This window comes from Prosopis cineraria, unplaced genomic scaffold (genome assembly GCF_029017545.1).
Source record: "Prosopis cineraria cultivar Desert tree isolate PC_DT_omini unplaced genomic scaffold, ASM2901754v1 PC1, whole genome shotgun sequence".
In the NCBI taxonomy this organism is placed as follows: Eukaryota; Viridiplantae; Streptophyta; class Magnoliopsida; order Fabales; family Fabaceae; genus Prosopis; species Prosopis cineraria.
Genome location: NW_026555332.1, coordinates 43,774,856 through 43,800,303, shown reverse-complemented (window position 1 = coordinate 43,800,303; position 25,448 = coordinate 43,774,856). Strand labels below are relative to the sequence as shown.

Here is a 25,448-nt window from a genome sequence, read left to right as displayed (position 1 = left end):
CCACCACCATGTGGAATTCAAGTTTGACTTGAAAGTTGAAACTCTGTGTGTAATATATATGCACCACATTGGAGAATGAAATGATAATGAGGTTACGTTATTCTTTCTGATTTCCATGTTCAAAAATCACCCCGTCAAATCCATTGGATTTTTATTCTCCGCTTTTTTAATCGGAATCTCTCAGAAAATGCCCAATCTCGCTTATAATATATGAACCTGAAATTAGAGTAGGTATAGATTCTGCTGCCCAATTGACCTTGCCTCATGACTTGTATATTTTTTTTAAAAAAATATTTTATAATATTTCTCAATTTTAAATTAAATATTTTTTATTTATTTTATTTTAATTGCAGTCTTATAATTTAATTAATTAAATTTTTAATCCCAAAAATAAAATCCTTAATTTTTAAAAAAATAAAATTAATAAATTTTATATTTTTATTTAATGATTATATAACTTTAAAATTAATTATATAATTTTTGTAATTCAAAATTTACATAATTAAGTTATCTTTTAAATAATTTTTACACTTATAGAATCCTTATAAAAATGATAAAATTGTAATCAATGTTTTAAATTAATTTTTTTATTTTGGCTAAAATTATTGAATTAAATTTACTATAAATTCCAAAGGTACTTTTGTTTGAAAAATTTCATAATTCATTATTAATTCTAACTTTTAAGTATTAACATATTTAATAGATCAAATTATAAAGGATTTATTAAAATAAAATAAACTACAGGAACTTAATTTAAAAATGAATAAACCCATAAGGATTTGCAGATTGATTATTTTTATTTTTTAGAGGAATTAACATAATGTTACAAAAAGATAGCCTGATATATATATATATAAGAGTTAATGAGTAAATAAGATCTTAAATTTTTGCTCGAAAATCATTATAGATCTTAAATTCTTAAAATATATAAAATAAACCCTAAATTTTTAAATTCATAGCAAAATAAATCCTAACTGCTGACTTTTTAATATCATTATTATCCACACAGGTACTGTTCAAGATTTATTTTTCTAAAAATTTAACCTAGATTGTTACAGTACTAGCGTCGATAGTGACGGTGTTAAAAAAGTTAACAGTCATAATTTATTTTGATATGAATTTAGAAATTTAAAATTTATTTTATATATTTTAAAATTTTAAAGTTCAGCATAATTTTCAAGCAAGAGTTTAAGATTTTATTCACTGTATATATTTTCATGAATCATTTATCTGTAGAGTTGATAAACGAGCGGGCCTAACTTATATGGGCCCAACCCTTAGGGGCCTAGGCTCTAAAGCCCATTTACCCTAAGTTTACCTTAAAATTGAAGCTCAGCCCTTATTCAAAGGGCTCAAGGCCGGGCTCATAAGCCCTAATAGGAATAAAATAAAATTCAACATTAAAATTTACTTAGAATATTTTAAAATTCAACATACACCCAACCAAAATCTCACATAATCTAAAAAATAAATAAAAAATTTAAAAGTCTAAATAAGATGAAGGCAAATTCCATCATCAATCCTAATCAAAATTTCCCTCATCATCATCCATAAATAAAATATTAGAACCCTCAGATGTAGGTCCACTTGTGAAAGATGGAGGCGGAGGCTCAATATCAACTATCTTTACAATTTCATCATCGTCACCTACAATAATTAGCAATTAAATTGTGTCATTATCAAATATACATTTATACATATATCACAAGATAAAATATAAAAATTACCACAAAATGGCACAAAAACAACCAACCAATTGCAGGTACAAATCAATGCTTGTACATTATCCGAAAGGAGGTGGCAACGATACTTTGTGAGAACACGGGAACTGATGTTAAATGCCGATTCACTAGCTACTATAGTGATCGAAATACTTAGAACATCACATGCCATCCTTGAAAGATTGGGAAATCATTGTTGATTAGTCTTCCACTAATGCAACACATCTAACTCTGAAAACTGATAACCATCAAGGGAAGCTTCTTTCAAATAATAATCTCATTCAAATTTTCTAATGGAAGAAGTATCCCTACTCTTGAAACTAAGGAAGTCCTGTATATACAAAAAATCTAAGTGTATCAAATAAGAAATTACAATTTATAAGCTAACAACAATGAGATAAAAACTTACACCATAAGCTTGAGTCCAAGACATAATTGGTTCCCTCTTCTTCTCTAACATCCTTCCACTAATGCTTGAGCTTGGTTGACTTTGTGTTGGAGTTGAACTTAGTATAAGATTAATGGAAGATCCACCCATTTCTTTATATTGATTAAACATACAATACAACTTCTGCTTGATATTATCAACTTTCATGAAGTAATTTACAGAATCAATCACTAAGTAAAAATACTTAATCACTTCAAATTTTACTCGTGGATCAAAAACACTTCCAATAGAAAGGATTACACTATAATCACTCTAATACTTGTCAAATTTCTCCTTCATTCTAACTGCCATACTAGAAATCACATGACCACAATTGCTAGTGGCTTCATTCAACAAAATCTTAATTTTTAATATTTGCCTAAAATACATATTTGAGGTAGGATAGGATGTGCCAGAAATTAAAGGTTGTAATAATTGTAAATGGCTGTAAGAAAGTGCACATTTCCTCTGCTCTCCTCCACTCTTCATTTGACAAGCAATGTTTAAAGCTAGTGTCACGACAAGACATGCAAACAAAAGCTCTTTTATACCTTATTTCACTTTTAAGCATATCATAAGTGGAATTCCATCTAGTAGGTACATCTAATTGCAATCCTATTGAGGTGTCAATACCTCCAACTTGCCAAATACATTGCTTGAAAGTCTTCATCCTGGACTCTGACATCTTAACATACTTAATGCTTTCTTGAATTTTATTTATCATAATATTTATTACCTTCAAACCTTCTTGAACTATCAAATTCAAGATATATGCACAACATCACACATGAAAAAATTTCCCATCACAAATCAAGTTGTTTGCAAAACCAACCTCTTTTTCAAGATTTTAGTCATACAATCATTTGCAGATGCATTGTCTAAAGTAATTGTAAAAAAAATTCTTTTCAATCCCCCATTCACGCAAGCACTCAAAAACTTTGCTAGCCAATTCATGTCTAGAATGTGGAGGCTCTATCTTACAAAAAGAGAGTATTCTACTATTAAGTTTTCAATTTTCATCTACAAAATGTGCCGTCAAGCAAATATAACCTTTAGATGTTACAGCAGTCCAACAATCAGAGGTCAAACATATTTTACTATGACTCTTTGACAAAATTAATTTCAACTTCTCTTTCTGTAACTCATAAAATCTCCTAACATCTGACACAGCAGTTTTTCTACTCATAACCTTAACATCAGAATTAATTCCTTAAGCAACTGCCCTAAAAGAGGAAATTTAACAAAAGAATATGGCAAATCATGTTCAATAATCAACATTCCTAACAACTCCCGAATAAGCGGATTATTGATTTGTCTAGGTTTAACATTACCTTCATTATCTAACATCATCAAACCTATGTTATGAAACTTTGGAAGAGTCACACAGTGTTTAATATGTCAACTTAGATGTGAAGTACCATGATTTTCACCACATGCTAATAAAGTGGCACAACCATTACACTTTGCCTTTGTTGCTCCTTTTTTATTAACCACTTTAGAAAAAGATTTCCAAACATTTAAGGTATAACTTTTAGCTTTCTTAGGTGGTTTCATGTTGAATGTAGTAAATTGAGAAGGAGTTGATTCTCTATTACTGTCATCCTCAACTAACTTCTTATTAGTTTTACTACTCTTGGCATTAGATGATGACATACTGCAAACAAGTATAAATCATATAATCAAGAAACTAAGGACAGTTGACAGAGCATTAACTAGGAATCAAAGACAGAGCATTAACAAGGAATTATTACAACATAACCTCCCTAGGCACATTCGAAGTTATGACACATTAATCAGGAATTACAGCATAACCGCCAGGCATATAATTAAGAAACCGAGACAAAGCATTAACCACAAGTGACCGAGACAGAGCATTAACCAACATAATGCAAAATAGAATTTTTTGAAAAAAAATAGTTTGCAGACAGTTCCTGAGTTACATCTAATGGTATGCAGCAAACTAAATAAAGCTATTCTTCCAAGTTGAAATCAAGAATCAGAAGCAGATCTAAATCAAAATCGGTGTTGAAATTGTACAACAGCGTTCAAGAATCAAAATTAAAAGCTAAAATCGAAATAGAGGCAAACCTGAAATGGAAAATGATGAGGGAGGAGACATGGCATCAAAAAGTTCAGACTTCAAATGAGTTGAGCCATACAACTGAGACAGTGAGAATCTGAGAGATGAAAACAGACTTGGACGCTCAATTGAGATGAAACTGAGACAGTGACAATGGCTTGAGGAGGAGAGACTGAGAGAAGAGAGAAATTTGAGATCGAAATTTGAGAATCGAGACTGAAAGAAGGAGAGGGAGTTTGAGGCTCTAAGCTTGCCGGCTAAGTCTGTTGTCTGCGTGAGGCTATGAGGATGAGAGACTGATAGCAATTTTAGACACTCTGAGGGTTTTCAGTTCTGTGCAGTGTGTTTTGAGATAGGTAAGGGAAAAAAATATAAAACGCGCTTTACGCGCCGCCCGAGTCCTTTTTTTATGACTTAAAAGGGCCGAGTTTCAAAGCTCGATTATCTCAAAAAATATCAAATTTTTAAGCCCGAACACTTATTAAAACGGGCTTAAACGAGTAGCCCATCAAACCCAACCCTTATTCTTGATTCTATTTATCTGAAGCGACTCTTAAACGAGTAAGGAACAGTGCTTTTAAAGCACCATGCTTTAAAAGGACGTAGGACTTGTAATTCAATCTCTCAACGAGCAGAGCTTACACATGTAAAAATGCCAATATTCAATATCCTTACTTCCTGTAAGGCCATGATTTGCATGTCAATAACCGTTTTAAACTTTCTAGTTATTTTGGCTCCTCTCTCACTTTATAAATATTCAACTTTTTCTTTTTTTTCTCTTCTTTGGATTAAGAGTATCCTTCATAACAATAATCCATATACTGTAGAAAAGGACTCTAGTACTTAAATATAATTTTAAAATTTTATAATCGTCAATGATTGCTACTGATTTTTGCAAGTAGTTATTTATGATTTTCCCAAATAAATTTGCCTTGTATTTTGAGTTTAGTTGTTTCTAACTTTTTCCCCGAATAATCGTCAAAATATATTGATCAGGAACTTCTTGTTTTTTTTTTTCTTTTTAGGATTTTATTTTTTTCTTATAAAAAAGGTATGTTTTTTAATGCACATGATGTGCACGTGACCCAAAACAGGCAAGATCGGTGCCAGCCAGGTGGTCAAATATGATGAGCATCCGACGACATTAGTCAGATGAAATGATGCGCTTCAGGCAAGACTAGACGCCATCTGTAAAACCCTCCTAACCGCCAAGGCTCTAAGCCTCCGTCGTCTTCCCATACCCGAAGGCATTTATATTAGACCACATTCAGTGATAGTTGATTACAAACTCAGTTGTGCTTTTGTTCCTGATAGAACCATGAGCCAGGAGCAGCCACGTAGATCTGAAGCCGAGAACCAGCAGCAGCCCATCAAATACGGAGACGTTTTCGACGTCTCCGGTGAACTTGCTTCGAATGTTATCACTCCGAGAGACGCGGCTCTGATGCAAGCGACTGAGAATCAAGCATTGGGACAAACCCAGAGAGGAGGACCGGCGTCCGTGATGCAATCAGCGGCTTCGGTGAACAAGAGAGCTGGCCTGGTGAGCCCAGACGACGTCTCAGACGTAGTTCGCAACCAGGGCCTGAGCGTCTCTGAAAAAAAAGTGGGTGCGATTCGCATCATCACGGAGGCGGTAGGCCAAGAGGTGGTGGGACAGTTCGTGGAGCCAGACGTGCCCATGAGAGATCCTGGATTAGCTCTGTACCCAGATGCCATAACCATGGGCGAGGCGCTTGAAGCATCGGCGTTGAGCGAGGCTGGTGATAAGCCTATGGATCAGAGCGACGCCGCTGCAATACAAGCTGCTGAAATGAGAGCCACCGGAAGAAACCAGATAACACCCGGAGGTGTAGCCGCCACTGCCCAGTCGGCTGCCACTCGCAACGCTCGCACCCTGTCTTACGAGCAGAGAACAACTTTGTCTGATGTTTTGACTGTAAATAAAAAAAAAAACTCATATTTGCCTTTTATTTCCCCTGAACCTTGATAATTCTCTCTCACGCCTAAGCTTTTTTGTTTTTTGTTTTTTTAACCTGAAATGTTTATGTGTCTGTGTTTGCAGGAGGCGAAGCAGAAGTTGCCTGCGGATAAACAGGTGACACGAGAAGATGCAGAGGGAGTGATTGGCGCCGAGATTAGAAACAAACCGGATATGAAAACCACCCCCGGTGGTGTCGCAGCCTCAGTGGCGGCGGCAGCGACCCTTAATCAAAACAAATGATGAATGAATTAATGCACTATGTTGGGACGTCCTATGTATGAAATCTTAAGCTTTTTGAGGGTGACGTTTTTGGACTCATTTTGTTCATAAATGTATCGTGTATGATATATGAAGGTCTATATACACGTCTCTCAGTTTTTCTGTGTGTACCTATGTATTTCAGGAAGTTTTATATTAAATTATTTAATTATCTCAGTGAATCTTTCCTCTTCAATGATATATGCAATTAAGGGACACCGTTGGATCCCGAGCATGTTAAGCTTTAAACCGTTGGCGTTAGCGTTAATTAACTGAGAAATAAAAAGGCATAGCCAAGGAATGTCATACTTAATTTAGAATCTCACGCCCGACCGGCATGCTTCAGTATGATCATGGGCTAATAATCAACGGATCATTTAATTGGCTGTAGGAAGGTCTTGGGGATTCATTATATTCAAAGAAAATACCCAACTCGTAGGCAACTTAATGTCACAAAGCTAACTGACTGATGATTGGAGTGTGCACACCTCCTTATATAAGGAGGATCTTCCTCAAATCCCTCTGATAATTGGAGTGTGTAGTATACCTCCTCATATACTTAGGACCTTTCCCAAGTCCCTTCAATATGGGACTTGATAGTTTTTCCAAACCTGTCAATTAAGCAAACTCAAGTTTGACTTTGATATTACTTAGGTTTGACTTTAATACTACTTTATCACGAGCTATTACTCTCTTTTAAAAAACTAGTTCATTGCAAACTAGTTTATTGGAGTGTGGAGTGCACTCTCTCCAAGTCCATCTAACATAGGACCTTATATTAAGCCTAAAATGCCCCTTCAATACAAAATGCATCAACGACGAAGGTCACCCCCATACAGTTAATTGAGCACGATAACGATCCGCGTCTTATGTTGTGCATTGATATTGTAAATGCTGTTTTGATACAGTCGAGTTAAACTGACCAATGATAATTTATTATTTGAATATTAAAACATTATAATTGATGTTGATTTTTTAAGTGTACGATCGTACTATTTATGAAGTGATATATTTTTAGGTTACCACGGGAAAAAATATTTGAAATCGCCAGATTATATATATAATATATTTTATGATGATCCATGGGCATGTTCCATTAATGTTAATGTGAATAAATACAATTCAATTTCACGCCCGCTGGAGCCGATGCATGGCCACTGCAAATCCAGGATAGACACTGAACCACAATGGCAAGGAAGCCATGTAGGTGGTTTTATTCTTTTTGGTCAAACAACTGAATGATATTATATTATTTTGGACATCAATTTTAACAACTGAACCATTTAACTTAGAAATATTTAAAATGGAAACAATTTGCGCGTATATATTTTTTAGTCTGACATGTTGTGGCTTAGAAGTCACACTGTTGTAGAGTTCGCCATTTTGATGCTTAATCAATTATTCTTTGGCCTAAAATATGCCTTTAAAAGAGATACAGTTGGCGAACAACGTACCCATATACAACTCAGCTGATTAATTACATCTGGCACATAAATATAAGGATCCGTCAGACTCCCATCTTCAAATTTATCAAGAATTTATCAATGACTGAATAATTTAAATTGCTACCTTACGGTTACGAACCAAATCTGGTTTTTTTGGGAAAAAAAATTATGGAGATGGGTTGAGGAAGCAAAGGCTTCTTTCATGTATCTCCATGAAGATGAGGACTGAAGATAGCACCGAGCTTGTTCGATCGGCATCTAAAATACTTATATTTATCTAGAGAAACTAGTCAGAATATCCGTATAATTGAAGGATGGAGGTGTTGCCAGGCAGGCACAAGCTGTCAAAATATCTGCATGCGGCTTAACGGTGGAAGATGCGTATTTTCAGGTAGCTTCAGCACTCGCCACCTGCAACTGGCTGATAAGTAATAATATATGGTCACCCCATTTATACAATATCCTTCCCCCACGTGTAACCATGACTTTCGCAGTGTCAAGTGTCAACCCTTCCTCATATCAACCAAGTATAATTGTAAGTACTTATATTTGTGTTTTTCGGTTGAACGCATAGCAGCACAGGCACCCACTTGCATTCACGAACAAACCAAGTCCAGAAGTTAATTAAATTGCCGGTTTTTTGCTTGTAGGTGATCAGTATTATGAGCCAAGAACAGCCACGAAGAGGAGCTGAAGATGACCAAGAGCCCATTAAATATGGAGATGTCTTCGTCAATGTGAAGGGATCAGAATTGGCATCGAAACCCGTAGCACCTAGGGATGCGGCCATCATGCAATCAGCAGAAGCCCAAGTACTGGGCGCAACCCAAAAAGGTGGCCCTGCAGCTCTCATGGAATCCGCCGCCGCAATCAACGAGCGAGTCGGTCTCGTCTCTCACTACGCCGTCACCAACCTGGCCAGAAACCAAGGCGTTACCATCTCTGAAACAAATGAAGGCCGTGGCCGTGTCGTTACCCAAACACTGGGCGGGCAGGTTCAAAACGTTGCCTATTTTATGCCCTCTTCTGCTACATCAACGTCATTGTTTGTTACTGCTTCATAATAACTAGTCATCATTTAATTTGTTGAGAAAGGTGGTGGGGAAGTATATGCAGCCTGTTGACGCTGAGGCAAAGAAGAGGAATAATAATTCAGGGACGGATGATGCTGTGAATGAATCAGCAGGTGATGCTGCTTCGGCATGGATGCAAGCTCCAGGATTCAAAGCAAGTATAGATGATGATTTCATAAGTGAACAAGGAGACGCCACTCTCAATCCTCGCTTGGTGCGCAAGGCTGATGACAATAATTTTGTTCCTTCCGTGAGTAACCCAATTTGTCGTCATCAATTTTACTAGCTTACGATTGCATTCATTGCCTCTGTTCATTTTGCACTTTGGTTGGATAAATGCAGGAAAATGTTATAAGTGGGATACCTGGCGGCATGGGAGCTTCCATGGCTACCGCAGATCAGAGGGTCAAAAAGAATAAATGAGGGTCTGAGTTATAGTTCCGGTGCTCAAGTAATCTAGTTTAAACAAATGCATGCTCATTAATTAGGAGTAGAGATCGATCTTCAATTTGCTCCAGTTTGTTTCTTTTACTTTTTAGTGCGCGCTCTAGATGTTTGTTAACCTTAACCATATGAATGGATGGTAACCCAACCGGATCTGTGATCCAAAAAAAAAAAAAAAAACAGTTCGATTCCCAGTAGTCCTTAACGAGAGCCCAATGAGCCTTTTAATTATTTAAGTCTAAACGGGGGCGTCAATTGGAGGGTTCAATTTCTTTCGCACAATAACATTAGCCCATTATCGTGGACAACAAAACTGGAGAGGAAAGCCCACTATCGTGTACAACAGAACTGGAGAAGAAAGATTAAAATATGCCAAATTAGTGTGTAGCTTGGTTGCCATATCTTAAGACACTAACTTGAAAATTCAACGTCATTGCTCAAAACCATGCAGAAGACGTGGGAATCGTGTCTCCATGTCGTGATGATTTTGTTCCAGATTCAGATTCTAGATCATAGCTAGCAGAAAGCAAGTGCATCGACATCGATAATTATATTATTTCATACTTGTGTTACAGCTCATTCTCGTGTGATATATGATAGTTGACAAGAAAAAAAGGACTGGTGATTCCAAAGATGACCCTGAAATTCTTGGTACAGATCTGAAAGGGGACTTACAGGTTATATAGCTCGTCCCCTATCACTTCCCCGCCACTCAGTACTACTACGTAGGGGCTAGGCAAGACCCCGGTCTTTGATTTGTGAGTCCAGTGGTTAAGCGGTGAGCATGCATCATCAATTGCTCATATTTAAAACCCAACGTAGCTAGAACACGACCAAACCTTAATTAATTAATGTACATGCAATTATCAATTTATCATAATTGTTGGACGCAGCGAAAGGAAAAGAATTCATTGATTATTGACGCCAGAACCCGGTGTATAATGAGCAACCAAAAGAATAGTAAAAGCTTTACAAATGAAACACAAACCTGGGAGTTACCAAATGAAAAGCAAGGACAAATAGTGAGCTGTCACGATAGACGGATTGAGAATTTAACCGGTTCTAGTGAGGAGGGTTGAGAATTTAAACTTGGCTCGTCAGGTGTCTGTAAAATTTGAAAGTGAGTAGGTTTGGGTAATTAAAGAAAAGACAAAAAAAAAATAATTTCATATATCTACTACTCCCTTTTATGCTTATTTTTTAAGATAAAGTTAAAATAATTAATTGTTTTTTATTGCAAAGAAAAGTAAAGTTACAAAATATTTTAAGAAAAGACTTGAATTTATGTCGTCTCAAGGACCCGAGAGAGAGAGAGTATTTTATTGCTTATTCATCAACACTTGATATAATATAACAGAGCTCGTGGCTTGGCGAGAGTGAGAAGACGAGGAGGGTCAAGGAATCGACAATTTTACTTGTAGGCTAACTTTGTTTAACCCGTAAACATGCTTCATTTTAATCGAAAATGTGAACTCAATCCACTAAATTACTGGGCCAAAAGGGAAAGCATTTTAACGACTCTAAAAATGGCAATTAAATTTTCATACTCGAGCATAATTTACTTTACATGTTATCAAATTCAATTAAAAATTTCTGCTCTGGCATATTTGCATTTGAAACATATGGATTTTCAAGGCCAGTAAATTTTTTTTATAATTTCTTTCGGAGAAACTAGGCTCAAACGAATTGAACTAAACCCCAAGTTCTAGGCGCATATAAAAATGAAACGTACGGATGTTTTAAAAATAGTAAACGTAGGAAAAATATTTTGGATGAGATATAGATGGAGCATGGAAATTGGAAGGAGAGTGAATATTGGGGGAAGTGCATAAAGAAGGGAACGGTGAAAGACAGTGGTGCAGGAAATTGCTCAGCTGACGTTGATATGACTCCCTCACTCTGTTCTACAGTACGTTTTGCAGTCTGCTGCATCTCCCCCAAAAAATCCGACTAGCCCCATTTTATTTATAACTTATTTTTAATATATTTTCATATTTTTTTTCAACAATGTTTAATTGGAGTAAAAAAAAAATTTTTGAAGGAAATAAACGAAAGATCTCAAAATCATCAATTAATTTAATTTAAATATTAAGTTTTAATTTTTAAAAATTTACAAATGTAATTTTTAATTTTATAATTTTATTATAATGAATTTATAACTTATAAATTTTAATATAATTGAATGATAAATAAATTTATTTTTTTATTAAAATTTAAAATACAACTTGTAAGTTCATTATAATAAAATTATAAAATTAAAATCAAACTTATAAATTTTTAAAAGTTAACATTTGAGATTTATGTTGAATTAATTAATTTTTTTTTAAGATTGCTTTATCATTCCCCCAAAGTTTTGTAACCAGCAAGCGTTTGGTTCAGTTAACTGGCAAGGGATCATTGTACTTTCTTCACCAGATTTATCGAACATGAATCTTGAAAACGAAGCGGCTTTTGGATTAAACGTGAGGTCTTCAAACAAAGAAATCTTATGATAAAAAATTAATGATATGCTTTGTGTAAAAAAGAAAAATTAACCAATCTCTTTCTTATAAATAGGATGAGAGAGATTATTATTTAATTTCTCACAGCAGTTTCGTTAAAATCTTCAGGGGAATTACTCAAAAATCGAATTCCGTGTGGGTTATATTATATGGCAACCCCCATAATAAAGGATTAGAGTTTGGAAGGCAAAGGAAAGGATAATAGAATGGATGCATTTAAAACTGAAAGTACAATTGTGTGTGGAGCAAGCTCATGCCACGGCCACCCCACCACGTGCTTTGCTGCCATGACTGGACCATCCTTCAAGTTCTACTTCCATCACACCGCACAGTCCTTATTTAAATTTCATGACTCTACTCTGCACACGTCCATTCTTTTTTGGGCATCCCAACTCGGTCCATCACAAAGCCCACCTTCTTCCAAAACCACTTCTTTCTCTCCCTCTACCAATTCGGCTACATGAGACAATGATATCTATTAAAAGCTGGACATGTGGTGGGACCCCCGTTCAGGACAAGTCCTCGTTGTGACATTTTAGGTTAAGCAAATCAATAATTGGAAGACGCATGATCCATCGCTTTCCCATTTGTGATCAGTGCATGAAATGGACCGACGATCACCACCTCTCTCTCTCAATAAATTATAAAATTGCCACTTCTCCCTCGGAATCCTTCTTCATTTCTTTTTATTATTATTATTATACTACTTGTTCAACACTTCCCATGTGCACCTTCCTTCTATTCTAAACAACCATGCCTTCAACCGCAGCTTATAATTAATACTATGTATTGCATCTTATTATCAATGTTTGTCTGTTACTAGGAATTAAGAATCCCGAAAGCAAGCGATCCCCATGCAGGTTCGAGATTTTTTCTCATTCCGAGTTTTCCCATTCTATTATAATATTGTATGCATATAAATATGTGACCTTTTCATAGTACATGCATGTGGCTCTGCTCGTTGGTTTCAACTTTGAAGCAGCAAGCAAATTAGGGAGTGGAGAAAGAGCATGCTGGACACAATAGGAAGAAATCTGAACCAGTGCTTCTCCAAGCTTATGCGGCCATTAATATCACCTGAAGCTTCGTCTTCTTCTTCCGGCAGCACTCATCAAGACGACCCTGCTGTTTCACCCGCTACGACATCGTCTCCTGTGTTTGTTAAAAACTTCAACTCGCTGTATGACTCGGCCTCGGATTTTTCCAACGCCGGCAATGAACCAGACCTGGCTACCGCCTTCGCCTCCCGACGCTTCTTCTTCTCTTCTCCCGGCCGCTCTAACTCCATCGTGGAATCCTCCGCCGCCGCCGGTCAGAACAGGAAAGTCTTCAATAACAGTGTAGCCGTTCCCACCTTCTCGCCGGACCCTTATGTGGACTTCCGACGGTCCATGCAGGAGATGGTGGAGGCGCGTCCGGAGCTGATGGATGTTAACTCCAACTGGGAAATCTTGCACGAGCTTCTCCTCTGCTATCTTGCTCTCAACCCCAAACACACCCACAAGTACATCGTGGGTGCTTTCGCTGATCTTCTCGTCAACCTCATGCCGTCGCCGCCTCCTGACTCCACCGATGGCATCATCACCGACGTCGTGGGTGCCACCTAATTCATACTTTTTACTCAGTTCGTGATTAAGATGGATCTGTCCGAAGAAATTAAAGGTGATAACCTTTCATTCGTTTGTTATCTTCGCATCTATCACTGTCTGTTATTGAATCTCTCTCTCTCTCTCTCTCTCTCTCTCTGTGTCTTTCTAATATCCTTTTGGGTTTTTAAGTTTTCTTTGGGTGAGAGTGTGAGGGTATTATTTTGATTTCAACTCTACCCTCTTCGGCTTCAGGCTTACTAACTTTATAGCCATGTTTAGCTCCTTTTCCTCATATGGCTTGATTGTCATCATGTTGCTACACTTATCTTTTGCAGAATTCAGCATGACGAACTCTTACTTCGTTTTCTTTTTCATGTAAATTGAGTGCTAAGAAGAGAAAATACGAACCCTTTGAGTTCTTATACATTTAGCATTAAAAATGAACTCTGGCTTCTTCTAATTTCTTTAGGTACAAAAAAACTCCAGAATTAACAATGGTTCCAAATCAAAAGGTTCCTTTAATTTTAAAACGAAGGCTTGCAGCAGGGCTTGTGGAGAGTTTAATTACTTGCAAGCATATGCGTTAATCGAAGAGAAAATTCGAAACTATGTACATTCGAATTCCTTCAAAAAGTTGAGCTAATTAAACTGTGTCGACGATTTGCAATCATCAAACTCCTCATATTGGCCATACGTGGGACGGTGAAAATTGCAACTTCTTATGAATAAAGAACTGAAAGATCATATCTTAATTAATTTTTAATTTCGCGAATGGTTGCATGCAGACAAATACCCAGTAAGAGGCCAATGCAGCTGAATAGTCGATTGAATAAGTTCTGGCAAAAGAGTCAGAGTCAGGGATTCCTAATTTTTTTTTCTCACTTGATATATCAAGACCCTCATAAAATACAGCCATTTGATTTTTTTTTTTTTTTGGCCCTATTCAAAGATTCACTCTCCGTATTGAAGCCAGGCCAAGGACAAAAAAGGGTGTCTGTATTGAAGTGGGAAAAGAAGACAAGGGCTTTACCTTTTTTAATAGCATAAGAAATAGGGATGGCTCGTATTCAATTTAATAGTAAAAATTCTTGTAAGCCTCCCCCAAAATTAGTCAATAGTTCAGGCTTAAAAAAGAAGCCGAAGAAGAATATATTTGAAAATAAAAATAATTTCAACTTCGATTAACATTACTCTGGAACTCTGGTAGTTCTTCAAGCAGAGGCGCAGAGCAACGAATGTCTATGTATATACATACACTGGATCCGTATTCGGGTTGTGTGTCTGTAGATGAGTTTATTCAGGCTGATCATGAATGACTCTACTCCTAATTACAAGTTGGTAATTAATTCTATACAATTTAATTTTTTTTATGGGATGAATTAAAAGACAACTACATATTAGTAACACCACGGCCCCTTTTTAAAAAATACAAGGCTACAAAAAATCATGCAAAAAAATGTTCATGTCATATTAAAAAATCATAAAATTTCTATAATCAAAGAAATCATAATTTCTGCATCCATAATGCAGAAGGTGGATCGTAGAAATCATTTAATTTCTGCATCCATAATGCAGAAGGTGGATCGTGAAAAAATCATTGTATCAGGGAACACCCTTGGTTTGAATTGTACAACTGGACACGAGTAAGAAAAATCAGATACAAGTTTGAAGTTTGAATTGTGGAAGCAAACTTGTCTTTTTAAAAAAGGCCTATATAGTATATTCACGGTGGTCGACGGCCGGGCAATTGCTTTTTTCACCCAATTTTATCATCTTTTTTTTTTTTTTTTGTTTGGTATATCTATTCAGTATTCAAAACCAACAGCCCCAACTGATCCGATTGAGCACTGTGGGTCCCTAAAGGGGAGTAGCTCTCCAAAATATCTATTATTCATTCTCATTATCCCACAGATTGAACCCAAAAGCTGATGGCTAAAAAAACTCGGACTTTCCACTATCTGAGCCAGTTTTGTCATTTAGTACCTAGCTTCCATTGTGCTTGTTTCTCCCATCCACAAAGTCGAATTAAAAAAAAAAAAAAAACCTGTACGCACAAAATAAGAATTGATGATCACACTTGTGGGTCAACAACAAAGATTGGTACCCGGGATTTTAAAATTTTGCAGACAACAAGGGCGAAAAATAGAAGCAAGATTAAGGATAACATTAGTGAACTCCATTTACAATTTGCCAAAACCATGGGGAGCAACAAATTACACAAACCTAATTGCGTTTCCCTCATCACTCCCCACAACAAAATTGGAGCTAACCTCCCTTCCCTCCTGACCTGTGTCTAAACCTAAGGTCGCCCTACTCCTCTTAACAATCATACCTCCATCTCCTCCCATACAGGATGCAATCAATTACAAACACAAAATTCAGTTCATATATATAAAACAACCCAGGCCTCACCTCCCCAGGTTGCTTGTCAGTGGGTTATCAATTATTTCCTCGCCAAATGGAACCAAACATTTCAACTGGCTTCGTCGGACACAACTATAACTTCAGTATTACTTTTGCCACACGAAGTACCACCAGCTGACGCACAGTGAAGAGACATGCCGCAACCAGTGTTTGTGTCACCCTGTCCCTGTCCAGTTTGATTGACCTGTAAATCAAGCTCAGATACCTCCGAAGAACGATTTATACCAGGTTTATCATTGAGATCAGAATTCCCCTCTGCTATGCCGACTGCTTCACTTCTCTCATTTACACCATCTGCCATGTCCTCACAGGATCCTGAAGCTATCTGTACTGATTGGCAATCTCCAGAAAGTACGAGACTATGAAGACAGGCTGCTTTAGCAGCACGTGCGTCTGATTTTTCAGCTTTTAGAATCTCGAGATTCACTTCATCAGGGGCACAATGACCTCCGGGTCTCCGCTGAGAACCACAGCCATTGATAGATTCAGAATTGATTTCTTTCGATCCTACTGTCTCGCTGGTAATGTGATGTGGTGGATTATTCAATAAGCCATCACGAGAACCAGATTCAGCAGACGCGTGTCTGTCATTTACTGGGCAAACATCCAACGCAGGGATTCCACTCCCAGCAGAAATGATCAAATCAGACCTAAATGAACTTGGCTCATCACAGTCAGTCGCTTTATCAGCTGTATTTTGATTCTTCTGAAGTTTCGAAACTGCTCCAAATTGCAATTTTACAAAAGCAGGCTCAGATTTTCAGTGATGCAAAAAACGATATAAAGGTGTTTGTGGAAGCCCAGGATACTCAACCATATGAAAGGGACCTATCTACCATGTACCTTCTATAGGGATCAGACCTTTAGCAGCAACTTCAGGCTTCTTTATCTCTTTCATTAACATATCTACATGAGGGAATACCAACAGATTGAAATTCTTTATCATCTGCCTCCTGGTCGCTTCAAGCGGCTCAAACCCAAAAACAGAAGTCCAAGTATCTCTGACTTCAGAGACTGCTGGTATAACCAACGACTCAACATGTAAAGAGCTAAGTGCCTGACCATAATGGCACAGAAACAGAGATTGAAATCAGCAAAATGAAAGGTCATAACCATAAGAAGTACTTTTGTTTATGAGCAGCAGATCTAAATGAAGAAAGCTAGATAACATAAGGTAGCTACCAAATCTTCTAGCCTGCCATTTTTTTTTTTAAAAAAAAAGCCCCTAGGCTCTCCCTCTACCTTGTAGGAACTGAAGCTAAAGGAAACATAAATTGCATTGGTGGACTGACTTCAGCTTTCAAATAGAGAGGTGGGGATTCAACTAAAATTTTCCAAAATAACACTTAAATACTAATCGTGCAAGAAAAATGTAGCAAGGGCAGAGCAGAAGCCAACGAAATTAAGCAGAAAACTTCTAATTTACACAATGACAAGGTAAGGATCAAACTTACAAATGCTAGTTATACAGCCTACACCATACGAGGGAAACACTGCATAAGCCTAATTATGCAAGAGCTAGAAGGCAAAAATCAGGGGTCCACCCTCATCCCAATGCCAAAGACCAGCAAATATTTACTCTGATTCTTGACTTACCAATTCAATGGCACTTAGAAGCCGGCGGCACATTCCTTGGCGCCTATACATATAGCGGGTCCCAATGAATGGCATTTCTGCCAGTTGGTTCCCTCGGATCCTGTTTGACCATTTTATTGAATCAATTATACAGTATAAACTTGTTACTCTCTTCCACAAGCCCAAAGAGAAAATGTTCGCAGAACAGAGTTTCGTAAATGGCACTCGGACAAGGAAGGGGGGGTAATGGCATAAAATACATTCAGTAAAGCAGTACAAGGGATGTTGATCAGAGAGTTGAGATTATACATGCTATGCCATCACATTCAAATAATTTACTTGATCATTAGTGACAGGAAAGAAACCCAATGAAACAGTTAATTAAAATTACAACTAGATAAAGATGAATAAGGCAACTTTATAACAGCAATAGTAGAAAATAGGTAACAAGGTAAAATTTTAATGGTTTGCAAAATGCTCAAACAAGTTACCTTGATGGTAAATAAAAGAGAAGCATTGGTCGATAATTGTACTCTAATCAAATGGCTGCATCTCAATTCTAACAACTGTATCAAAGTTAAAAGGGGTATTTACGTAAAGAAAGTTAGATATGCTAATTAAATTTCCGATGCTTATTAATTTTTTAGTCAAGTTCTCCTGTACTTTTCTTGTCTCTAAAATTGTCTTTTTCATAGTATTTCATAACTGTCTATTCTTTAATTATTATTTTTTTAATAGTATATCTAGTGGAAAATCACGAATAACTTTGCCCCAAACCACTCCACCATAAATTTTAACTCAAGGAGAACACTTTCAATAACAACCGTGAACTTAATGTAATTGAGAACGCAGACAAATCAAACATGTGTTTCCACATCTAAGTTTCAGCACATACATAATTTATATTGAAAGTGAACATATGCAAGAAAGTATTGCACTTTTAATAGTAAAGACAAACTAAGTGTGAATTTTCAAAAAATCAAAACACGTTAAACCTCATTTGACAACACCCATAATGTTATAAGCTCTACATCGGCATCTGACAAGCATACAGCTGGAATCTTTCAAGCCAAGACAGTAAGACATGCATACGTGAAGTAATTTAGTTAAATAGATATCACAATTTTTATATATTTGAATTAAACAATGTTAAAATTTGAAACTGTCAGTTATCAAACGTGTAACAAGGCAAGTAGCATTCATTAGAAAAGCAGGCCCGCTTAACAATCTTTGTACCTCGCAAAGAAGGTATTGGAATAGGAGCCATATATATGAACCAGAAAATTCTGTTAACTACATGACATGATCATGGTTAAGAGTGGATACAACCATCCTAACAGCCCAGCGTAACTAAATCATTCACAATTATGCCAAGAATTCCATCCACTCCAAAACCTGATGAGTATTTATCCATAACACATTTTTTTTTTTTTTGGGTGGGGCGTTGATGGAAACTGAAACAAGAACTAAAAGCATTAAACACAACCATTTATAGATTTGAAATCAGAAAACGTCAATCAATGTAAGAGCCTAAAAAATATAGTTCTTTATCTCTTCTTCATTCTTCTAAATTGTATTAATTACTGACCACTTACAAGCAGCATGAAATCAATCGAAGCTGATCTTAAAGTTAATTACACTTGCCTAATAGATGCTGCGCCGATGACCTCATCACCTCTCTCCAGGATAGCAGTAATGAAACCACTATAGTTCAGGCGATTGAAGTTTGAACTGAAAAAGGACAAATACATATAAATTATAACATAGGATGCAAAAGAAAATACTGATCCATGAAAGAAGGAGTTCCTTAAAAAATGTCCAATTACAACAGCAAAATTTGATGGCTTAGAAGTGAGCGCAAAAACTATGCAAATCATTTGAAGAGCATGTTCACTTCAATTTTACAACAACTGATAGATGTGATGAGATAAAGGACAACAAACATTCAAGTGACCATGAAAGAGGCAACAAATAGGGAAATTTCTAACAGAACTGGATAAGACCAAGTATTTAAATGACCACAGGTTAAAAATGCTAAATTCAGTGGAAATTATCTTGTCATGGATCAAATTGAAAAAACAGCATGGAGATTGGTAAACGTGATTTTTTTGGAGAACTTTGGTCCAACATTTCCTGTCACTGATCCATGACAATGGCTTTAACATTAAAAAATATAGATGTTCTACTGTGCGAACAAATGTACTCACAAATATAATTCAGATAAAAAGTTCAGTACTAAGACAGAATATAAAAGGCACTCAGCATGCCTAAATTAGAGAACTGTGGTATAATTACAAACCTCACAAGAGGATCCTGATGAGTATAGCATTGAACCACAGAGGAAAATTCTTTGAGAGTCCAGGAAAAGAATGCAATACACTTTCAAGAGGAAAGATAGGAAAAATTTAAAATCTATCACATAGTCAGCCTGGGAGTGTGGTCAAAAGGACATAAACAGTAAAGGCCAAGCGAACTTACCCACAATTATAAAGAATACTATGGATGAGATTACTCCCACTTCTATGATCAATATATGGCATGAAGCACTCATCCATTACAGATAATGCCACAGCTAGCTTGGAATTGCATTCGACCATCTGGGATTTTATTTGAGAAGTATCATTGCCAACATCTGACCGGCGAATGAAAGTCCAAGAAAGTCCATCTTCAAGGTCATGTTTAACCCCAAGAAGCATTTCAAGTCTCTTGGATATCTGGCAAAACAAAATAAACAGTATACATTAGTGATTAGTTTCAAATGTGGACAAAAAATTTAGAAAACTAAGCCTTTTTGAGTCAGAAACAAAAAGAATAATCCCTTGCAATGAAATAAAAACTTAGGGCCCCAGTAACTCAGGCACGTATTTTCATTAAATCTCATGTTTAATAGTTATCGAATATAATCCGCAGTAGCAAGCAATGGGTGCAAGATGCATAGGCACTAAACCACTGCCTTCAAAATAATGGCATTGTGTTGATCCTTCACAAGCACATGCCTGATAGGCGCAGCATCTGTAATTCTAAACCCTAGCTCTTGTCTCTTATGGACTCTGGTTTTCAAATTTTCATATCACGAAAATATATAATCACATATAGGCATTTCCTCTACATGGAAAAGGAATTTTGATTACACAAACAAAGTTAAAGTCAAAACACAGTTGTGATATTGACATATTATATAACTTTAAGGAATCAGAAATGAGTGTCAGATTTTAATTGGACTAAATCATAAAGCAAAAGAAGCAAGAAAATCAAGAAACTTATGAATGCTGTTGTGACAAAACATTAATTCCATATTAAAAGATGTGGCATATTATATAACTGCTTTTCTGCTCTAGAAACTTGTCGCAATAATTGCAAATAGAAAGTTTACCACAATTTAAATTACCATGAGTGATACAGAACAACTTGTGGTCAAGTTGCCTTGCAGCCCTGACTAACTAAAATTTACAAGCAGAGATGAAGAACATGAATAAGCATACCTCTTCACATCTGTTTCCACAATAGAATGCAAAAGTAGAGTCATCAGCTGCGACACCATTTACCTCAACACAAGATCTATGATCTGCATGAGATAAAAGTTTACTTCATTTTCAGTAAAAATAGATATTCATATCCAGAAATCAGTATCTAATTAATATCAACATATGCACATGTAAAAAAAAAAAATACATTTTTGATCGCATAAACGGCATGTAAGTAAAGCAGATGTGGTAAAGTCATCATAGCCATCTCTTTCATTTGTACTTCCATCAACCAACTCACAGAATTTGCAACAACAATAAACACAGTGCCAGTTTCCAGGCGGGAACTCCTGCAAGGAAAAACAGATGCTTCATTGTCCAAATGCAGTTTTGTCATAGATACATCTGGATATTATAGACATAACAATGTTTTTTTAGTCAATTCTATCAAACACAATGTGCCCAGAGCTGGGACGGCATAACCATAAGAAGTTTTACACAATAATGACTTGGTATCAGCAAATAACAAGGGATTTTTTTTCTGATAGTAGGCAATCAAACAAAAACACAAATAACTTGCACGGCAGAGGAAGATGGATGGCAACTGGTCATGCATAGGTGATGAAACATACAGCTGCCAAAACAAACTGATCCTAGCCCAACATATTTTAAAAAACACAAAAAATGAGATGACCGATGCAAAATAGGAATTGTGAAAGTTGGCTTTGCCAACACATTGCAGTTTCACAGCCAAGTTGGAAGAATGTCAAGCTATTGATTCCTCAGCGCGACAATAGCAAAAAATGGGAAGGGACTCTTGGGCAAAAGTCCTAATTTCTCCAAGTAAATAATCACAACACAAACTATTATAAAAAATTAATTAAAAGAGTCCATATATTCATGCTAGGAATATACATACTTCAATATTTAGGCAGCTTTGATGGAATGTTGATGGGCAATTATCACAACAGATCAAGTCTCCACCATCTCCACAGACACCACAAGCATCATCATTAGGGTCTTCACTTGTGGTGTCAATAAAATGGAAGCCTTTTCTTTCTTGTTCATCCTGTTTATTCCATGAGTCAAGCAGGCATTGCAGAAGAGAAATTCCTCTCTCTGTATGTATATTTTTGAGTGGATCAGCAGAGAGTGTGTTTCCTGCATGGACTTCAAATTCTGAAATTGTTATAATTTCATTGCAGCATTCACAATGAATTCCATCTCTTGTGATCCTTCCCTCCAGTTTTGCACCTTCCCTTCTGTGGTTCACACAATGAACCTTCTCATTTTGCAGGACTGTACCCAAATCCATCATCCAAGCAAGCACAGTTCGCTTTCCAGTGTAAAGTACATACCCATTTGTTTCTGAATCTATCTCCTCAGCATTGCGAACCATAAAAACACTACGCCTCTTTTTGTGTATTTTCTGCCATTTACGATCCTTGACCAGAATTGGAAACCTTCTATGCGAAAAAACATCTAGACTGTCCTCCTCAACAAATGACATTTTTCTATTCACTTTCCCCTTTGATGACTTATTTGAGCCTCCAAAAGAACCTAATTGTTCTTTCTTCACCTTTTTTTTCTTCAGTTTACCTTTATCTCCCCTTTTCTTTTTGACGACCTTAGTTAGAATATTGAATTCCTCCAATGGTATGGGCACAAATTTGAAACCTGGAATGTATACCTCACCTTCACCATCACCAGCTTCAAAATGCTGCTGAAGCCTTTTGTAGGCCAAGGTAATTGACCAGTGAGTCTTTCCATCTGGACTAACGTACACTGCATCATTATACTCTTTGCCGTTCCTAGGTCTGTAATCAACAACCCAGCCAGCAGCCAAGAGCAGCTCCAAGATGTGTTGCCTCACTGACTGTTTTGCTTTATTCATTCCTTTTTTCTTCTCAATGGGAGGATTCACAGACTTTGATATCAATGGTGAAGTAAATGTACAATTCTTGGTTTTCAAAATACTCCCACATTCATTCTTCCTAACAAAAGAAAATCTCTCCTTTTTTAATTCTTTCACACGAAGTCTCCCTTTCAAGCACATATCACCAACTGCATTCATATGCATATCATCTCTCACAGTTATACTTTTGTTACCTTTTTGAAAGCCTGCCTTTCCTTTTCTGTCTTGTACTACTTCCATCTGATTAATTTTCTGCTCAATTTTGGGAGGCCTTCCACGCTTCCTTTTCAATTTTTTGCCAGGATTTTGATCTTGCCCTTCTGTCTTCATTTTGGGCGGCCTTCCACGCTTCCGTTGCATATTACCAACTAGTTGATCTTGCTCTTCCATCTTTGCTTTGGGTGGCCTTCCACGCTTCTGTTGCATATTACCAACTAGTTGATCTTTCTCTTCCATCTTCACTTTGGGGGGCCTTCCACGCTTCCGTTGCATGTTGCCATGTAATTGGCCTTGCTCTTCAATCTTCAATTTGGGCGGACCACCACATTTCTGTTGCAAAGTACCAACTGATTGATTTTGCTCTTCCATCTTCAATTTAGGGGGCCTGCCACGTTTTCGTTTCAACTCCCTTCTTTCATTGCCATCTATTTTCACATGAACTCCCTCCTTCTCATAACTGCTACTAACAAAATCATCACCTTCTTCTTTTTCTACCTTAACCTTATTTTTCTCAAACCAATCATGTTCATTCTCTCTATGTTTCCCAACCAACACCTCATCAGCTTCTCCACCGTGAAATATCTTTTTGTCTACTGTCTTTGACATTGAGCGCAATACTCGGCCACTAGTCTTCACTTTATCATTTGCATTAAATTTCTTCAACTCCATCTCATCATCAAGCCCTTCAAAGTAACCGTCAGACCTTAAACCATTCCTTTTATAACTAGTCTTAGCCAATCCAACATTTCCACTCTTGCTCACATCCCCATCTAAGTCACGTGGTTGTTGATTGATTGGCTTCACTTCCTCATTCTCAGCTGTGAAGTTTGATGCCTCTCCGTCGGATATTTTACTGACTGCTCTATTTGACATTGAGCGCAATACTCGACCACCAATGTGCACTTTATCATTTAAATAATATTTCTTCTTCACCTCGACCTCAATGTTAACCCCTCCAATGTTACCATCACAGCTTAAACTACTAATTTTGCTCCCATCCTTGACAAACCCCCCATTACCACCCTCACTCATATCCCAATTTAAGTCACATTCTTGTTGCACAATTGGTTCCGCATTCTTATTCTCAACTGTTAAGTTCAGTGCCTCTCGACCATCAGACATCTTGTCTTTTTCCTCCGACACTGAGGACAATGCTCGGCCACCAATCTGCACATGATCGTTCAAATCATCTTTTTTCTTCACCTCCATCCCAATGTCAACTCCTTCAACGATATCATCACAGCTTAAACTACTCCTCTTGTTCCCATTTTCCGCTATCCTAATATTTTCACTGTCATTCGAATCCCTGTCGAAGACCCCTTCTTGTTGTACAACAGGCTTCAATTGATCGTCCTGAATTGTCAAGTTTAATGCCTCTTTTTCATGCGCCAAAACCCCACCCTTCAGAACAGAAACCTCCATCTTTAGGTCATGCCATTTCTTCGGGAATAGACCTTTTTTTTTTGGAAACCTGGTCTATCTATTGCTTCACAAATCGCTTCGGATTTATGAACGCCCGTCTCATTGCTTACAAAACCCTAGTTCCAAATTCCCCTTTCCAATCATTGACTTTCCGTTGACGCACGCAGAGAGCCACGCCCGTAAGACGTCATTTAAAGTCTAACCGAGAGGTTACACGGGTCCGGCGCAGATGACCCTGTCGGGAGGGTACGAGGAGAGTTTCAGCGAGAAATAAAAGGAAAGTAGGGCAGTGAAATTGCAGTTTAAGAACAAGAAAAGGGTGGACAGAAGCAAGAGAAAAGCAAGGAGGAGGAGGATAACGTAAGAGAATGTAGCAAGGTGGGAAATAGGAAGCTTACCAATGTAGGAAGAGCAGGAAATTCTACGATAACGTACGATGAGAGACGGAAAAGACGATCTCGTGGCGTTGGGAAGTTATGGAGAGTGAGAAAGAGAAGCCACAGCCCACAGTAACAGTGCGGAGGAGGCAGACTAAATATTTTTGTTGGAAATGCACGAGCTCAGTGACCGTGGGAGGCTTCTTGTTTTTATTTCATCAATTTATGTATGTATGTATGTATGTTTGTCAGTCATTTGATGATATTTGATTTTTCTCGTTACACTAAGGCGGGATCCTCAAGACAAAAACCAAAACCCGCCTTGTCTAACAATCGCGTCTCTCGATTTTCCCTTCACCTTTTTCGCATTCCTTTTTTTCCGCTTTTCCATTATTCTATATTTTCCCTTTTCGGTGATCGGTGTCATTGAGTTGCAGTGTATGGACTTTACAATCATAAATCATATATTTGTATGAGGGGGAAAAGTGACCCAGATTTTTTTGTTGGGTAACAAAAGTGACCCATATTTC

At 37.0% G+C, this 25,448-nt stretch overlaps 4 protein-coding genes across 6 annotated transcripts; 3 read left to right on the top strand and 1 right to left on the bottom strand.

Annotated features, from left to right (window-relative positions):
* The first annotated feature begins 5,442 nt into the window (after positions 1-5,442).
* LOC129304102 (late embryogenesis abundant protein D-34) lies at positions 5,443-6,578 on the top strand. Its single transcript, XM_054943749.1, has 2 exons — positions 5,443-6,167; positions 6,294-6,578. The coding sequence occupies exons 1-2, from the start codon at positions 5,547-5,549 to the stop codon at positions 6,450-6,452; spliced, it is 780 nt and encodes a 259-aa protein (XP_054799724.1). The 5' UTR covers positions 5,443-5,546; the 3' UTR covers positions 6,453-6,578.
* A 1,920-nt stretch (positions 6,579-8,498) lies between these two features.
* Positions 8,499-10,059, top strand: LOC129291568 (late embryogenesis abundant protein D-34-like). The gene is made up of 3 exons (XM_054929048.1): positions 8,499-8,910; positions 9,011-9,238; positions 9,331-10,059. The coding sequence occupies exons 1-3, from the start codon at positions 8,578-8,580 to the stop codon at positions 9,409-9,411; spliced, it is 642 nt and encodes a 213-aa protein (XP_054785023.1). The 5' UTR covers positions 8,499-8,577; the 3' UTR covers positions 9,412-10,059.
* A 2,583-nt stretch (positions 10,060-12,642) lies between these two features.
* LOC129295641 (transcription repressor OFP12-like) lies at positions 12,643-14,052 on the top strand. 3 transcript variants are annotated; one of them, XR_008589606.1, is made up of 3 exons: positions 12,643-12,793; positions 12,873-13,595; positions 13,858-14,052. XR_008589606.1 is itself a non-coding variant. In XM_054934189.1 (2 exons), exon 2 carries the CDS (start codon positions 12,944-12,946, stop codon positions 13,538-13,540), a length of 597 nt encoding a protein of 198 aa, XP_054790164.1. In that variant the 5' UTR covers positions 12,643-12,793; positions 12,916-12,943; the 3' UTR covers positions 13,541-13,816. The 3 variants fall into 3 exon arrangements, 2 of the variants coding, with proteins under 2 accessions (XP_054790164.1, XP_054790155.1); XM_054934189.1 differs by lacking the exon at positions 13,858-14,052 and having other exon boundaries at positions 12,916-13,816; XM_054934180.1 differs by lacking the exon at positions 13,858-14,052 and having other exon boundaries at positions 12,873-13,816.
* A 1,607-nt stretch (positions 14,053-15,659) lies between these two features.
* On the bottom strand, positions 15,660-25,141 carry LOC129313417 (uncharacterized). Its single transcript, XM_054956490.1, has 9 exons — positions 24,940-25,141; positions 21,905-24,776; positions 21,194-21,335; positions 21,004-21,086; positions 20,000-20,235; positions 19,166-19,252; positions 17,543-17,642; positions 16,790-17,003; positions 15,660-16,666 (listed from the first exon to the last, which is right to left on the bottom strand). The coding sequence occupies exons 2-9, from the start codon at positions 24,539-24,541 to the stop codon at positions 15,996-15,998; spliced, it is 4,170 nt and encodes a 1,389-aa protein (XP_054812465.1). The 5' UTR covers positions 24,542-24,776; positions 24,940-25,141; the 3' UTR covers positions 15,660-15,995.
* Positions 25,142-25,448: the final 307 nt, after the last annotated feature.

Excerpts from the sequence above, each read along its gene's own strand:
- LOC129313417 (XM_054956490.1), bottom strand. The coding sequence starts at position 24,541 with ATGGAGGTTTCTGTTCTGAAGGGTGGGGTTTTGGCGCATGAAAAAGAG. Across the intron at positions 17,643-19,165 it reads ATCGGCGCAGCATCTATTAG|GATCCGAGGGAACCAACTGG; the intron begins GCAAGTGTAATT and ends ATGGTCAAACAG. Across the intron at positions 16,667-16,789 it reads AGGTCTGATCCCTATAGAAG|TTTCGAAACTTCAGAAGAAT; the intron begins GTACATGGTAGA and ends AATTTGGAGCAG.
- LOC129295641 (XM_054934189.1), top strand. The coding sequence starts at position 12,944 with ATGCTGGACACAATAGGAAGAAATCTGAACCAGTGCTTCTCCAAGCTT.
- LOC129291568 (XM_054929048.1), top strand. The coding sequence starts at position 8,578 with ATGAGCCAAGAACAGCCACGAAGAGGAGCTGAAGATGACCAAGAGCCC. Across the intron at positions 8,911-9,010 it reads CCCAAACACTGGGCGGGCAG|GTGGTGGGGAAGTATATGCA; the intron begins GTTCAAAACGTT and ends TTGTTGAGAAAG. Across the intron at positions 9,239-9,330 it reads ACAATAATTTTGTTCCTTCC|GAAAATGTTATAAGTGGGAT; the intron begins GTGAGTAACCCA and ends GGATAAATGCAG.
- LOC129304102 (XM_054943749.1), top strand. The coding sequence starts at position 5,547 with ATGAGCCAGGAGCAGCCACGTAGATCTGAAGCCGAGAACCAGCAGCAG. Across the intron at positions 6,168-6,293 it reads CTTTGTCTGATGTTTTGACT|GAGGCGAAGCAGAAGTTGCC; the intron begins GTAAATAAAAAA and ends CTGTGTTTGCAG.